Raw genomic sequence first — 16,967 nt, 5'->3', positions numbered from 1 at the left:
GAACATAGCCAGAATTACATCAAGAAAGAAAAAAATATCTAAGTATAAAAATGTTGGAAAAAAATAAAACAAGATAGCATAAATAAATATTTAAAAGCTGATATATGATAAAAAGAATTATTATAAAAGCAATACCATTACATTGACAGCCACAAGTGAAATAATGTAGGTATAAGCCTAATTGAACATGTACAAAATCTACATGAGGGAAACTATAAAACTCTGATGAAAGAAGTCAAAAAAGATCTAAATAACTGGACAGGTATTCTATATTCATGGATAGGAAGACTTAATGTTAAGAGATCAGTTCTTCCAAATTTGAGTGATACACACAATGTAATCCCAATGAAAATGCCAGCAAACTGTTTTGTAGACATCAACAAATGGATTGTAAGTGTATACGAAAAGGCAAAGGCCCCCAGACCGACAAAGCACTGAGGAAGAAGATCAAGGTCAGAGGGCTGACACTACGAGAGGTAAAGAATGGCTGCACAGCTATAGTGACTCGACAGGGCGGTGTCAGCGACAAACGCAGATGAACGCCGGGTGAGGCAGAAGGGAGGCCTGCTTCCGTGTGGTTGGTAGGGCAATAATACGGGTGTCATAACTCATAGTTTCAACTTAAACATTTCACCTAAAATGCCATATGGTGTGCTTGCTTGAGTGTGATATCCCGTTACAGAATTACATGCTTATGATTTTGTAATAAAAGACATTGTCATAAAAAGGGGCGGTATTTGTGCTGGACCCTATAGATCGAGGACCAGAAGAGGGAGCCCGGACACACAAGCCCAGCCGACACATCTCCGGCCCAAGAGCACAGGAATCTCAGCGGGGGAGAGCGGTCTTTCCAGTCGGCAGTCCTGGAACGGTGGGACGGTCACAGGCCCAGACAAATAAATACGTAAATCTAAACACAGCCTTCACACTTTTCATAAGAAATTAGCTCGATGGATCATAAATCTAATGTAAAATGCAAAATGGTAAAACTCCCAGAAGACCCCAGGAGAAAGTCAGGACGACCCTTGGGTTTGGCAAGGACGTTTTCGACACAACGCCCAAAAAACACACATGGATGTTTCCCTCCCTCTCTTAGGCCCTCCCTTCTCCTCTCTAAAAATAAATAAATAACATCTTTTAAAAAAAAAGAATAATTAACATAAAACTGCAGGTCCATAACCTGAGGACAGGCATGTGAAAAGGGGGGCAGAAGAGCTAGGGAAGGGGGTTCCTTTCACTCGAGTCATCATCCACTTCGGCTTGGGGCGGCCATCAGATGCCGGCTTTGCTTTGAGAGGACCCGAACTGCACAGGGACATTTTATATACTCTTTGGTATGCACACACGCTTCGCAATAAGGCGCTTCAGAAAATTAAAAGCAAAGGAGTAATTATTAGAAACATAAAACTGTGCGTCATCTTACCAGGATAAGAATGATTCTGTTTATTCGAAGAAATTTCCGAAAGCGTATCCAGGGAATCTGGGACTCTGTGAATAAAACGAGTAAACACTAGGTAAAAGGTGGGTGTCAGGAGAAAGCCATCCAAGCAGAGGAGGTAACAGGTGCAAAGGCTGGGGGACAGGAGGCCCATTTTTAAACAGAAAGGGAGAGCGAGGGGGCCAGCCACAGCCTGGGAGCGGTGCTGTGCCCGACCGTGGCTGGTCACTGCTTCGTCGAGACTGTCCTCGTGCAGTCCCTAGTTTAAAATCCTTCCTCCTTGAAAATCGGGGGTGTCGTTCAGGAGCTCCAAAGCTGGTTTGAATGAGAAATGCCTCAAATCAGGGACCACGTCTGTTTTATCTGCTCATAGAATGCCTACACAGCACGACGTGGGAAAAGACACTTAATAGTGTTTGATGCTGATGAATGAGACAATCAGAAGATGACAGGAAGACAGCTGGCTCGAGCCAGCGGTCCATTGAGAGAGAGCCCTGTTTCTTTTCAGAGGGGGCCGCTTCTGAACGAATCACCTTAAAGAAGACCGAACAGAAGGCAAGAAAAAACAAACAAACTAGAAAACATGTGTTCCATGAACAAAGTGAGAAAAAGATGAAACCACGAAAAAGAAAGGGACTTCACAATAGGAAGAAGTAAAGCTGTTCCAGTGTGAAAAACACGGCGCTCGACTTGATCCATGCTTTCCGTGCCTGCCACGTGCCGCCCTGTGTTCTCTGGGCAATCGCACAGGAGATGAAGAGCCCTGTCCGTCCTCGTGACGGGGAGACTGCAGCGCCATGTTCATGAAGATTTGTCCGAAGTAACCTGAGAGCCCAGAAGACCGTCACTCCCCTATTACGACGGTCCATAAACCCTCCAACCTCACTGCTCCTTTGGGTACCCACCTCCTTCCTTCCGTGATGCCCCGTGCGTGCAGAAATAAAATGTCAATCTGTCTGTCGTCAGTTTAATTCACAGCCCCCCCCACCCCACCCCACCCCAGCTGCTAGTGCTGAGAGTAGAGAAGTTCATCCTCCCTACACGAGCCGTGAGACTTCAGCTCAATCCCTTCACCTCCTGAAAGCTTCTTCGCCTTCCAGGTGGGAAGGCTCGCAGTACCCCCTGGGTCTGTGAGGACCAATGAGACGTGCATCCAATGTGTGGCACACCGAGGCCGCCCCTTACTGAATGCTCACTAAACGTTCGGACTAGAGAGGCACCGTCATTTCCCAGCTCACCTGAGCAAATACTTACTAGGATCACATAAAGCAACATTTCATTGAAGACCCTTTATAAACTGCAAAGCACAGTAAGTTAAATGCTATATTATCATAAACACTAAAATTGTAACAAGCACATCATGGAAACAAGTTAGTACAAACATTACGAGTAGTTATTCAATGGGAAAAACAAAGGAAGGAAATGGATGTAAGAACTGTTCAACGTGGCAGGGGGGCAGCACACAGTCCAACTGGAAGAGACGTGGCCGAGACCCCCGGGCCGCGCCTGCAGCCCTGCTCTCGTGAGCCAGGTCACACCACATGTGTTGCCTTGTGTTTAACGATGAGCATCCCAGTTCCCCTCTGCAGGGCAGACCAAACCAGCCTCTCCCGGCACACAAGTCACGCCACCAAACAGTACCTGGAATTCCATGACGACTTAGTTTCTACTCAACTTACTGTTTCAAACCAGAGTGAGCAGGGGCAGGAGTGTGCTATCTTAAGAGACGCCGAGGAGGTGGGCCACACATAAATCCTTGAAGCTCCCCTTCCCCCAAAGCTCTACTGCCTATCTATTTTTGAAAACTAAAGAAATCAGAGGGAAGAGCCATTTTGGTTCCATTAGGTTTGCAAGAGAATGAATGGGGTGCCTGAAGCAATCAGGGAGCATTTTTACTTTTGTTTGCACGACAGATTAAGCTTGCTGCTCTCACTGTTCTTAGCTGCCAACGTCATTTCTAATAGCCTGCGCGTGCTCATAGGGTTTGCAAATGAGGAATAAAGGAGGTTTTTAAAATTGCAAATCTTCAGCAAAGCAGATTTAGCTCTCCGAGAGCCTTCTCTCCGGAGGAGGTGGCTGGTTAACCCCTTGAACGACGGCAAGGGCCGCAGTCAGTGCACGTCTTCCATGGAGAATGAGGGCCTCTCGTCTTGAACCGTGCAGACTACACGACGTTCCTGAGACCAAGCACGAGCCCCATCCCTCCTCACCTCTGAACCCTGGAGGGGGGCGCGAATATCCCGTATCTCGGAGAACAGCTGAAGTACTGCACGCCTCCGACCGAGCCGTCGTTCTTGCCGTGGGGCTTCTCCAGCTCTATCCCGTACCAGCACCCTGCAACGAGAGCGGGCTGCACTGCCACACATGCCGCAAGTCCGGGCGGCGGCGCATCTCCACAGGTGACCGAGATCAGGGACGGTTGTCCTGATCGTTCAGCTCTCAGACAAGACAGAATTTGAAAAGTCGAGAAACGAACAGGAAAGGCACTTTACTCGAGCTTGACCGCAGAGCGGCACATTGAGAGAGACAGCGAGGGTGCACCGACACACCCGGGCGAGGACTGGCGGTAAGGCAAGTGGCGCATGATCAGAATTTATCCAACGGCCCCAGTGAGCAAGGGGCGGGCCTGGCCTGGGTGGTGCGGTCGGTGTGTGTCGGTGGGGGCGTGCAGCCCCGTACTGAGCACGCGACCTGTTCATTTCACTCTCCCGACATTAGAAGCACCCCAGACACTCCTTAAATAATTAAAAAACAAAAATAGTATGGAAAATATGACTACACGTCATGGTGATTCTTTGTTTCTCATCCCCATGGCCCCCACTCAGGATGAAAATAAATATTCTTTTTAACCTAAATGAAAAGATTTAGATTAAGAGGAAGGATTTTCAAAAAGGCTTTTAAGTATTTAAAAGGGCCCACTCAAAGAAAAGGCACACAGTTTCCTTTCCCAGAGAGCCTAAATTACAGCAGTGGCATTGCTCTTGGTGTGGTAAATACTAGGTAAATGGGCAAACGCACCTCAGGTAAAGATCCTCAGATTGAGGGCACCTGAGGACCAGTTAAAAGTGCCCAATAATCCACTCATTTTTTTTTACCGAAAAGGGACATATACTAGTACTTGTATTTCAGTCTCTTAAATCAGTATGAAATAAAAAAAATAAGGAGATAGGTATTGAAAAACTTACTGCAAATTATAAATTCCAAAGTACAAAACTACTCTTTCTTTCACAGTGCTAGTTTGAAGAGTCGATTACGTAATGCCTAAGAAGGCAAACCAGAAGTTCTCAGTATTTTTCCCTCTTGCACTCAAAAGGCTGACACGTGAGCCCATCTCCAAACACCGGAGTTTGGGTTGGAAACGGTGATTGCATGACCATGTGTTTTGTGTTGAAGCAGTCCTACTATGTACGAGCAGAGAGCAATGTACGTGAGCCTACTGCGTGGCCATAACCCATGCTCTGAAAGCAGGTCACCCCGTGTCTGAACGCCATTCGCCAGGTTAGCCCGGTTGCCACTGCTATTTCTCTGAGTGTCAGAGTTACGACTTTCCATGTTTTCCTTCTTCTGCTATTGATGCTTTCCTACATAAACTTTTGCATTTTCCTATGTTAACATACCATATAACTGCTCCAGGGTTACCAAATAACCTTTGAAATGGGTAACACACAGCAGAAGGACATTATGACACGTGCCCACAACAGCGAGTGCACGCCGTCGGGGGTGAGAGGCACGCACACCCTCCCTGTGGGTGGTCCTGCTCTTCCGAGGCGGCACCGATGCCCACCAGACAAGGTGGACGGGCGCTCTCAGGGCTGGACCTCATCATCCCTGAACGCCTGGGCAGGACAGCGCCATTCGCTAGAGCTGAGCGGCCTACCCTCTAAGGCCACACGAAATACATGGCGCTGCTTTCTAAAAGGCAGAATAATTTTAATAAAAGTTTCTAACTTTTATTGTATTTGTTTACTACTTCTCAAATGTCTAAATGCTTCACATTAGGAATTTATAAATGAAAAGGCAAATCAAACAATGAACTGTATCCACTGAATCACACCACCCCTGCCTCGTCTGATACAATCACAGAAAGGGACCTCAAAGACATACGGTGACTGTGAAAAGTAAGCCTACCTTTAGGGTTCCTAAGTTTTCATTTGAGAACGACATTAAGAACATCCTAACTAATCTCCATGACTCCCCGGAGGCCTTAGAGAAACATAAATTATAAAACACACAGCCCTCTCAGATCAATGGTTAGACCGCATCGTGAGTGGTGTTAATGGAAGAAGAATGTGTCAGGAGAACATTCCTCCTGGTGCATGCGTGTCTCTGCGTGCGGCGTGGACAGAAGCAGTGACCGGCTGGCTTCCCGTGGGTGCGTGTAGAGAGGACAGCCTTGGAGGAGAGACAGAGCCCCTCCCCCCGGACAAAAGACAGGCCTGCTTCCTCGAGCTCACAGCTCCTCTCCTACAGTGGAAACCCCTGGGTGTGCAGGGGTGCCTGGCCCCCTCTGCCTCACCCTCTGGGAACTGGGGCTCAGGGAACAATTGCAAAAAAAGCCCCAAATGGTGACCCTCTGGTCCCCTGTCTCTCACAGGTCCCCAGGAGCCCAACCTCCTCTGACAGCCCCTGGGAACCGAGGCGATCTAACCTGCCAGCAGGCGAACAGGGCAACACCTCAGACCCCGAGCAGCTCTTCAGAGACTGCTGCGGAGTCTTTAAAAAACCGACGTGCTCAGTAACCCGGCCCGTGCACGCTGCGGTGCCACCGTGTGCCAACACAGCACACTGCTGTTCAAACCACGCGGGCACGGTTTCCCTGGACTGGCTTCTACTGGGAATCACAGCCACTAAAAATAACGTTTCAGTTTTAAGGCAAAATAAGCTTTACTTTGAGAAACACAACATAAATCCAGCTTGGAGTTAATACATAAACACACAGCAGATTTTTAAGGCCCAGAGTAAGCAAAAGCTCCGCCACTTCCCTGTGAGCCGGTGCCTGCCCTTCTGTCCCGCCCGTGCGGACAGACGCCATGTGCGGTGGGTCAGCGCATCATCGACTCACGTTCAGGGTTAGCCGCAACGACATTAACCCCGAGATGCTGTCTCTGGTACTCAGCACACTCAGGAATCAGTGAGAGTAAAATTGGAGAGAGACAACTAATTTTAACACTAGGCAATTTAAAACACGATCGGCAAGAAAATTTTATGGGTAACCGTCAACCTGGGTACAAACAGGCTGCATTTTAATCATCGTTTTGCATTTTCTGCACCCCAGTGACCAACCGTTGATCAAACACTCTCTGCAGTGAAAGGGCACTTGCACGTAACATTTTAAACCTCCCGTGTGGTAAAGAACTCAGACTGAACCAAGAACGTGGGGTGAGTCACCTGGGGCAAAGTTCGTGGTCCCGAAGAACCTGACGGTGCCGAACCTCTGGCCCACCACCAGCACCCGGTCTCCCAGCTGGAGCTCTCCTTCGCCGCGGGCGCTGTTCGCCACGGACGTGGCTGAGGAACTCAGGCCTGTTAGATGGTTCGGTGGGGGGAGGGGGCAGGGCAGGACAGGGGGAGAAAAAACAAAGGGGGGAAAAATCAAAAAGCACATTAGCCAAAACTTTACTCTGTATTCTAACCAGTCTGGCTGGAAGCCTTTCATCCCAGCGCATCACAGCGGCAGCTCCCGACCTTCCTCCCCGCACGGCGCACACACACTACTGAAGCTCTGCGGCACGCCGCCGGAAAATGCGCTGGTGCGTCAGCTGCTGCCCTTTCCCCACTTGACCATCTAAGGGAAAGGAGGTCAGTGCCTCTGACTGGTCCCTTGCAGCGCAGGGGCTGGAAACCGCTGCTCCACCCAGTCCTGTTTCTCTTGTGCATGAGGTAGAGCAGCTCAAAGGAAAGGAGAAGGGTCTCCCGAGAGCACGTGTGCCAGGACGACACCTGCCGACTCTGTCTCCACCGTCTGGTGGTGCCCTCCCAGAGAGAAGGAGACAGCACGCTCTTTCTGTCAAGGGCCGGAGAGTAAATATTTTAGGCCTCGCAAGCCACACAGTCTCTGTCACAACTACCCAACTCTGCTGCGGCAGCACAAAAGCAGGCATAAACAGAATGGGCATGGCCCGTTCCAGTAAAACTTCATTTACAACATCGGAGGGGGAGTGGATTTGGTCTATGGGCTGTCCCTGGCCAGCTGTAAAGTGCTTCAGTTATAGTAGTTCGTGGGAACTCAGTGTAAATGATAACGTACAGGAATGTGGTTTGAAAGTGAAATTGTTGTAAGGTTTCAGTTACCCCAAACTGATTTCCTTGTTAGGAAAAAACCCGCTCCACCCCTCACCTTGACTGAAACCTGAACCCTGAACCGCCCCCTATTTAACATCCAAAGTCCTGCGGAAACGCTGCCTGGAAAGCTGTCCCGTTGCGGCAGAGAAGAGGTGGGCCGCTGAGGCCTCTGCACGCGTCCGCGAGCAGACGTGAACCGCTGCTCCCCGGGAGGCCCAGAGAACCCCACAGGAGGGCACGCGCGGACCAGTCGCACCGACATGGTTCCGATGAACGGAAACCGTGTCAGCCAACGGGCACATGAACCCGGGGAGGAGCAGGAAGAGAGTCTGGATAAAGCACAACACTAAAAAGTCCCAGGCCTCACACTAACTAGTATTTCCACAGCACGTCGCAGTTTCCTCGCTCATAACGTGAGGATGAGGACAGCCGTACCTGCCTGCTCCACAGGTTTATTTTAAGAATTAAATGCAATATGTGAAGTGCCTAGAATAGCACCTCAAATAACAAGTATACAGTATGTTAGTTATTACTAGGTTTATGCTGGAAAAAGAGATAAGGAAGATAACAAACCACGTATCTCCAACTGTCAGAGGATGTCTCATAAAGTTCTGTGATGAGCCTGAAAGGGTCGGGGGCCTCGGACACGTGGAGAACAGCAGACGCCGACCAGACAGGGAAATGGGGTGAGCGGGGCCCTAGGAGAAGGCCCGAGAAGCCCGGAGTGCACTCAAGAAGGGGAGGGCGGTGGAGGCTGGGGGACAGTGGAGGAGGGTGCAGGGAGTTCAACCTGACGGAAGCAGAGGGCTCCTTCTGCACATTCCAAAGGAGCAAACCTGCTTACAGACAAACCAAGACAGAGAACACCAAGCGAGCCTGGTTGAAAAGGCCATAGATACCAGCGCTGGTTCGGGAGGAAACAGACGGGCTCTTGCTCATGGTCGTCTTGCTGCTGCCGCCGCGCGCGTGCGGCTTCCTGGCGTTGCCCTGTCTGTGCTCCAGGGAAGAGGCGGAGGACAGGCTGCTGGTGGATCCGGGCAGGTTCACTGGAACAGGAGAAGGAGAAGGGAAAGGATGTATGGAAGGGCTACAAACAGGAAGCAAGCCAAATGAGATGCTTCCCCAGGTAAATGCTCCCGGAACTCTCCACTTAGCCTCTTCAATTGTGGATTGCCTGTTGTTGAATTAAATGCCTGGTTTCACCCAAACACAGTTGAAACAGAAGATTTTATAACCCAAGCAACTGTACTGTAAGGGTTCACACTATACCATGACAATCTTAGGACAATGTTGTCACATCGATTGACTTAAACTGGCCTATTCTAACCGCCACTCTCACCTCTCCTTTAGATGGGACAGTAGAATCCCATTTTACTTATACAAACAGCACTATTAATATGCTTTCCGTTAACAGAGTTTAACATTAAAATGATTTGAGCTAACCTGAAGGCAAGCAGGAACACTTCTGAACTTTCTATTCACGTTCTGCTCACCCAGTGATTTGATAGCTAAAGGCAACTTTAAATATTTTATCAAGCCATCTACACTAAGTGACTCCCTTTGACGCTCAATATAGTTCAACAGTTCTCTAACTGAAGCGTACATAAGAATCCCCGTACAGGGTTTTATATAAAAATGCAGACATACTTTAGGGTATATGGGGGATTTAGGCTCAGGGGATTTTCAAGGATAAATATTTACGGTAATAATCTTTCCCTGAAAAATCTTTAAAACATAGCCCCCATATAAGCTATATCACTATATTATCTTCAAGTTCCATCGTGAAACTTAATTTTGAGAGCAGAAACTATCAGGTATATTACCATCTTTCTCCGCCACGGTTTTCGGGTCCTCACCCGGAGGCAGCGGAAGCGCTGGTTCGGAAGCACTGTCCTTTTTCGCTGGCATCAGCCCTGCAGCACAGGAGCAAAGCGCTGTCAGCAAGGGAGCGTTCTGTTCAACGTCAAACATAAACACGCGCTTTCCTTTTCCAGCACAGACCCCCACCTCTGAAAACACGCTGGATCATACACCCCCAGACGGCAGGGGCCCATCACTCATTACTGAAAGGGGGAAGAACACATTCCTGGCCCACCTGAAAACTGCGATTTCCCCAAATGTCACTCAAGTATCGTTTCAACCTATTTAACACTCCATTAAGGAATTCCAAGTAATGCAAAGCATTTACAACGGAGCTACCTGTTTGATATTTAATGACCTCATTAGTGTGTTTGCACGACGCCAGCAGGGAAAGCAAACCTAGTGCAGCTGAGATACGTCTGCTGCACACTTGCCAGGACTCGTGAACACTTCGCATGATTTCACTGGCGTGTGCACGCACATTCATCATAGAAGATTCCCTACTTAGATAGTGGATTTGGGGTAAAAACATTTTTACAAGTAATTATAACAAGTACTCATTTAAGTGAGTCAGATAGTAAGAAATCCTATTCTTTGCCACTGGTATTTTGAAAATCACTACTCCACTGTCAGTACACCCAACTCCCACCAAAACACTCACTTAAAAAAGGAAAGCTCATGACTAACACTCTACCTTATTGAGACTCCTTCTACAGAACCCAATTATGTAAGTAATAAACCTAGTGGACCACGCCAGTCTTAAATTCCACCAAGCACTTATTCCGGTTCCACTCACGAAGCATGCTGGGTAAAGAACTGTGCTTGGCACTTCAGCATCACGGACGTGAACCCTAAAGGAGAACCTTTCCCATTTGGGCAGGTAGAAAGACATGGAGATGAATAACTGAAACAGGAGGACATTTTTGATGTAACACTAGCACAGGAGGAGGAGACAATAATCGTGGCCACACCGATAAATTAATGCCTCGACAAGATCACAGTTTGAGACGGGTCTTGAGGGACAGGTCAGATTTCCTCTAGAGATACTGGAGGTATTGTCAGAAAGAACTGGGGGTACGCATGCTGGACAGACAAAAAGGGAAAAAATCTTAAAGACAGGGTCAGAGAAGGATGAGCAGCTGGGCTGGAGTACAGAGTACCCTGGGGATGGCGGAGAAGTAAAGTGGGTAGACTAGGTCACAGTAAGATCTCAGAAGGGAGAGTGCCAGCCGAGGACCTGGAACTCCTCCGTGAGGGGCGAGCCCGACGGGGGACTGGCAGGAACGGTTACAAGTGAGCAGCATGACCCTGGCAGCAAAGTTCAGAAGGAACCAGAGGAGGAGAGACTGGCCGGGAATGAGGGCCAGACTGCAACCGCAGGCACCGAGTGGACAGGTGGGTCAGGGAAGGCAACCCATGGTAACAATAGTACAGTATCATACCCAGGATGCTGACAGTGATACGGCCCACAATCTCACATCACCCCTGTTTTACACGTATCTGTGTGTGCACGTGTGTGCATGTGTGTGCATGTATGCACACGTATCATTTGCTTCCTTTATATCTTCATTCCTCAGCTGACACTTCCTTTCCGCTTGTCTAAGGAGTGCTCACCCTTAATTCTTATAACATTGGTTATTTAAACCCTTTATCTGGCCCTGGCTGGCGTAGCTCAGTGGCTTGAGTGTGGGCTGCGAACCAAAGTGTTGCAGGTTCGATTCCCAGTCAGGGCACATGCCTGGGTTGCAGGCCATGGCCCCCAGCAACCGCACATTGATGTTTCTCTCTCTCTCTCTTTCTCCCTCCCTTCCTTCTCTAAAGATAAATAAATAAAATCTTTAAAAAAAAAACAACCCTTTATCTGCTAAATATCTGTATCATTTCAGGACTGGCATCCTTTGATTGCCTTTTTCCTTGGGAGATGTTGAGTTTTCCTGGCTATTCACATTTGAGCAATTTCGGACCATATCCTATGGATTATGGATATTACTGTGTAGGACCCTGGGTCTGGTTTAAATGCTATAGAGAATGTTGTTTTGTTCTGTGTTGTGTTAGCAGGCAGCTGACCTGGTTAGGTTCAGGCTGAAAGCTCGGACCCACCTTCTGTGACTGTGGCTCCACTGTCAGCTCTGTTGCCAAAGCCTTTTGGGGACCCACCCCATGTATCACGCCGCCCAGCATCAGTCCGGGACCCGGGCACACCCATGCACACCCCACTGGGAAGGGAAGCCCAAGACTCCACAGCCAACATGCCACGGCCACTTTCTTGAGCCCCCTCCCCTCCGTGGTCCCCCTGACACTTCCCTGCCCCCAGGGGGCGCCCCTCCTGGTATTCCGGGTAGAGTGTACAGGCTTTAATTTCCCTGCTCTGTCCTGCAGCCTCCTCAGGCTGACTCTGCCTCGGGCCCAGGCAGTGAGAGAAAAGAAGAAAATCTAATGCGGACTCCAGGCACGTTCTTGGGAGCGGCAATTCTCTGATCAGAGGCCAAGGACCTCCTCCTCTGAGGCAGGGGCCTGGCCGTCCACTGCTGCTGCTGCCCCACGCAGGGCTGCCCAGGGGCAGGGGTGGGGAAGAGCCAATGAGGGAAAAAAGCACTCAAAGCAGCAAGGGCTTTCCTCCACTTTCTGTCCAGTAGGGAACCCCCTTCTCACTCCTCAGACCAGAACAGAGGGCTTCTCCGTGAGCTTTCTTTCCCTGCCTGTTATGAACTTCGGGGTTTCAGCTTAAGGGATTCCATCTACACTAGCTTCAAAAAGTGTACCCGGCTGGTGTAGCTCAGTGGATTGAGTGCGGGCTGTGAACCAAAGTGTCGCAGGTTCGATTCCCAGTCAGGGTACATGCCAGGGTTGCAGGCCATGACCCCCAGCAACTGCACATTGATGTTTCTCTCCCTCTCTCTCTTTCTCCCTCCCTTCCCTCTCTGAAAATAAATAAGTAAAATCTATTTTAAAAAAGTGTGAAGTACCTAGGAATAGATGTAACAAAACAGGTAGATAATTATATATACGGGTACATAATTATAATTTATAGAGAAAGCTATGAAAACTTGTTAACGTATTTTTGAAAGACCTAACTAGATATCCCAAGTCCATAATTAAAAGACTAAATATTGTAAAATTGTCAGTTCTTCCCACCCTGATTTAAAGTGTAAATGCAATACCCATTAAAGCTTCAATGAATATATTTTAAGAGAAACTTAACAGCTTATCCTAAAATGTATACGGAAGTGTGATTGATAAGGGCCCGAATACTGATAGATCAGACACTGTTTAGTTGGGAGGCTTTCCTCTACTGGACATCAAGAGGCACGTTTTCAAAAACCACGGTCATTAGGAAGCGTAGTATTGACGCCGGGATATCCAAACAGCCCGATGGACAGATCAGGAAGGCCAGCCACATTCCTGGACAAAATCCTTCAACCACAGAAGCAAGCCTTGGTGAATCGAGCATTAATTGAGGAGTTAGCAGTACGTACCACGCTCCTATTCTGTGCTCCGTGCTATAGTGCACACCAAAACACAAAACCCTCTCACCGTCCCCCTGAAGTTAAGGTTGTAGTGAGGGAGTGAAAGATCAGCCCAAGTGAAGGAGTCAGAGCACAGAACCCAAGATGATGATGAACAATCAGGGGGCATAGATAAAAGTGGGGGCGAAGTTAGGGGGTGAAGAGATCGAAGTGATCTGGGGTCCTCAGGGAAGTTTTTGAGGAGAAAGAGGATCTGAAAAAGGAAGGTAAGCATGGCGAGGACCGCCAGAGGCAGAAGTCACGTGCCTGCGCTTGGGAACTCGCACAGGACGGAGGAGTGTTCAGGGAAGAGGGAGAACAGCGCACACAGAAGTCAGGGGGCTGCAGGGACCACCGCGCAGCCTCGGAAGCGGGAAGGCTCCACCAAACAGGGGGGGAACTCTGACTGCCAGTTTCCAGAGCCGGAAAGGTTTCTGAGCTTAAGAACAGTCGTTCAAATTCTTGAATCGGTGATAACCATAAAGCTAGTTGTACAAAGATTTATTAGAGGTATACAGTCTAGCTGTGAGGTCAGTTTTGGGGGGTGAGGCAGGCATGGGGGTGGCAGGAGAGAAAAGGAGCAGCTCTGGAAGGCACTTGTCAGGAATTAAAGTCATAAACCATGACTGAGGTCTCAAAACACGTTAAGGTGCAGGTTTTGTGAGGGTCAGGTTTCCCAGTTAGGTAGCAAAAAGAGGTGGAAGGAATCCAGATGTAAGCAATAGGCATTCCACAGATAAAACTAAAATGCTGAAGAAGATATTTAACATTCTGGTTCAACCTACCAGTATTTACTTTCGGCGTCACATGAGCTACATCAGTTTTCTGGGACCTGGTGAGAGGCACAGCTTTGGTGGAAGGAGTGTGCACTGGATTCTTCCTTCGATCCTTTGCTTTACTTATCTTTGAAAGAGGTGCAAAAATACCTAAGGGAGAATACACGATTTCAGTGTTAAGCAATTAAAAGCATTTCAAATAAAGGGGCCAATGCAAGTGTTTTTTTTTCACATCTTGACATAAAATTGTAAGGCCTAAGAAAAGTAAACATATAAAGAAGAATTATTTTTAAAAAGAAGGGTAATACATTTCCAGAGAAACAGCCCATTTGTTTAACTACAGTTCCTCCCTAACTCCACTAAAATATTAGTAAGGAGTAAAAGTGCTATAAACTCTAAAGAAAAAAAAAGAAAATTACAAAAAGGAGAAAAAATGCTAAAAGCATCCAAAGAAGCTCCCAACGAGAGGGGGAAAGGTCAAAAACAGGAGACAGAAAAACTCTGAAACTTCTAAACAGCAACACTGGAAGCTCCGGTTGGCAAAACACAGCGAGGAGCCAGGACCTGCCCAGGCCTGTCTCTGCACCGCCGCCGTGCTGGAGGCCGCGCACCCATCCATGCACACGCGGCGTCTGGCTGCGGCTTCCCTGCAGCAGGAGAGTTGTGTGCGTAGCTGCGATGAGACACGGCACCCCACAGAGCCTAGAATGTCTGCTGTCTGGCCCTTCACAGGAAAAGTGCGCCCAACTCCACGGACAATGAAGCGCCACCTCCAAAAACACTGAGAGAAGATGAATCCCAACCTAACATGCCTTACCTCACTAAACTATGATATGAAGGGTGAGGGTGGAAATAAACGTTGTTTTAGTATAAAAGGTCTCAAAAAATTTACCTCCCGTCCGTCCTTGGTCAAAACAAAAAGGAAACAAACAACAGAAACTGACTCAGACTAGCACAAGCACCAAGCCTTTCTCTCTGAAGTACCAAGTCAAAAGACAAGAAACATCTGAAACTGGGAGAATCGAGAAAGCTCCATACGTTATCTACGAATGCAGACATCAGGAGGTACAACCCACGGAGCTGGAGAGCCCTGTCTCTGAAGTGCAGGCCTCGGGGTCGGGGACGGGCACGCCTCGAAGGGGGTAGTTGTCACCATCACAACAATGAACCTTGGAATAACGAGCTGACTTATTAAACTGGGTCCATGCGTTCACCTTGGTAATTGTTGGACGGCATAAAGCAGCATTACCAATATCAGAATTTATGATAAATGCTCCTGACCGCCCAGACTTAGAAAAAACCACGAGACCCCTCAGCAGGTGGGAGGGTAAACCAAGGCGCACACGGACAATAGAATGTCACTCAGCAGAGAAAGGACCTGAGCTGTGCAGCCAGGAGAAGACGTGGAGGAAACTGAAACACATATTCCTAAGTGAGAAGCCAACGTGAAAAGGCTTCCTACACGCTGCACGATTCCAGCGACTCAATCCTCCGGAAAAGGCACAATTCCTGAAACAGCGAGGAGCTCAGCAGCCACCCCAGACAGAGCGAGAAAGGGATGAGCAGGCAGAGCGCAGAGGGCTTTTCAGGACAGTGAGGACACCCTGTGTGACGCTGTGCTGGTGGACACATGTCATCACACGCTTGCCCAAACCCACAGAACACACGACACAGAGCGAACCCTATGGAAAACCACACACTTGGGGATTATGACGCGCTGACGTCAGTCCATCGATTGGTCCATCGATCACACCGCCTGGCGAAGGGACGCGGGGACAGGGGAGGCCGTGCGTGGGGGGCGCAGGGGTGCACAGGAGCCTCCGCACCTCCCCCTCATTCTACTGCAAACCTGAAACCACTCTGCAAAACCAGGTCTTAAAGTTATTATAAAATTTCTACAACTTGAAAAATGCAGCATGTGCTAGAATTGACAGATCAATGGAACAAAACAAGCCTGAAACAGACTTTATAAGCCTTTATAAGCACGTATAATAAAGGAAATGGAAGTCAGGGGGCAAATGACAGATTTGGAAAGACAGAAAAAACTGCTGCTGAGAAGAGACCAATTCCGTGGCTTCTGTTGAATCAGGGGACTCTTCACCATTCCGGCCCCTGCCTCTCTTTCCCCCGGAACCCACGCAGTGCGGCAGTGACCTGGCTCAGAAGACCGAGCTGGCTCGGCAGGAAGACCGCTCCCATTTTTCACATAACCCAGCACGTGGTCCGTGCCTCCCAACCTGCCTTGAGGCTTGTAAGGGAAGACAGAGGCAGGGGTCCTGGGGTGTCCAGCTAGGCCCTAATCAAGCCTGCCTCTCCTGCGGGTCACGAGATTTGGGGAGCCCACACACTGTTGCAATGTGTAACACGCTGAACGCTGTAGCAATGTCAGCGTTCCCCAGGCGTCCGATTTACACCTGCCACGTGGGCTGCTAACGGTTCCGATCTCGCCTGTAGTCTGCCTGAGAGTCGCCAAAATTAGCTAACAGAGGGAAATTAGAGTTAAATTCTTAATCTCTCCCAACAAACCAAATAAATCCCAGTGGGTTAAGTAATGTAGTTTAGAAAATTAAAACATTTCAAAGAATAAAATATATAACTTACAACTAATCATTGAATTAGGAAGATCTGTCTAAGCTTAAAAGCAATGTAAGAAATTATAAAAGTCTTTTAACTACATAAAACACTGCACGTGACATTCAAAAGCAAATGACAAACTGGATAAAATATCTGTAATAAATATAAGGGCTTAACACCCTAAATATGTATTTGTATTTTTAAAAACTCTTACCACTTTAAAAACACTAACATCTCAACTTTTTAATGGACAAATAATATGAACATTTCTTGGCAATTGCCAAGACAACACAAAAAATACATATACTACAATAAAACATTTAAGTGTTTTATTTCACCACAATCAGTGAAATATTAATTCAAACACAGAAATTTTCACCTATCAATCTAGAAAAATGAAAGGAAATGGAGACATAAAAATCGCAATATTTAAAGATTTGAGGAAATTCTATTGGCAGTCAAGTAAAAGTGCACAATATATAGCTCTCTCTATATAAACCCAAATTTTGTAAAACAGTTAAGCAGAATAAA

The 16,967-nt window shown here is 48.0% G+C and overlaps 1 protein-coding gene across 4 annotated transcripts in view; it reads right to left on the bottom strand.

Annotated features, from left to right (window-relative positions):
• The window catches only part of CLIP4 (CAP-Gly domain containing linker protein family member 4), a 47,975-nt gene that overhangs the window by 6,007 nt on the left and 25,001 nt on the right, over nt 1-16,967 (bottom strand). For 3 of the 4 annotated variants that reach the window (XM_036027794.1, XM_036027795.1, XM_028516129.2), the window contains 6 exons: nt 13,872-14,012; nt 9,544-9,633; nt 8,620-8,766; nt 6,827-6,961; nt 3,649-3,772; nt 1,424-1,488 (listed from right to left, as the gene is read on the bottom strand). In XM_036027794.1, the coding sequence (XP_035883687.1) occupies nt 1,424-1,488; nt 3,649-3,772; nt 6,827-6,961; nt 8,620-8,766; nt 9,544-9,633; nt 13,872-14,012 (702 nt within the window). The remainder of the gene's footprint in view (nt 1-1,423; nt 1,489-3,648; nt 3,773-6,826; nt 6,962-8,619; nt 8,767-9,543; nt 9,634-13,871; nt 14,013-16,967) is intronic. The other variant, XM_036027796.1, reaches the window with a different exon arrangement.

Source organism: Phyllostomus discolor, chromosome 6 (genome assembly GCF_004126475.2).
Source record: "Phyllostomus discolor isolate MPI-MPIP mPhyDis1 chromosome 6, mPhyDis1.pri.v3, whole genome shotgun sequence".
In the NCBI taxonomy this organism is placed as follows: domain Eukaryota; kingdom Metazoa; phylum Chordata; class Mammalia; order Chiroptera; family Phyllostomidae; genus Phyllostomus; species Phyllostomus discolor.
This window is presented reverse-complemented; position numbering and strand designations above follow the sequence as displayed.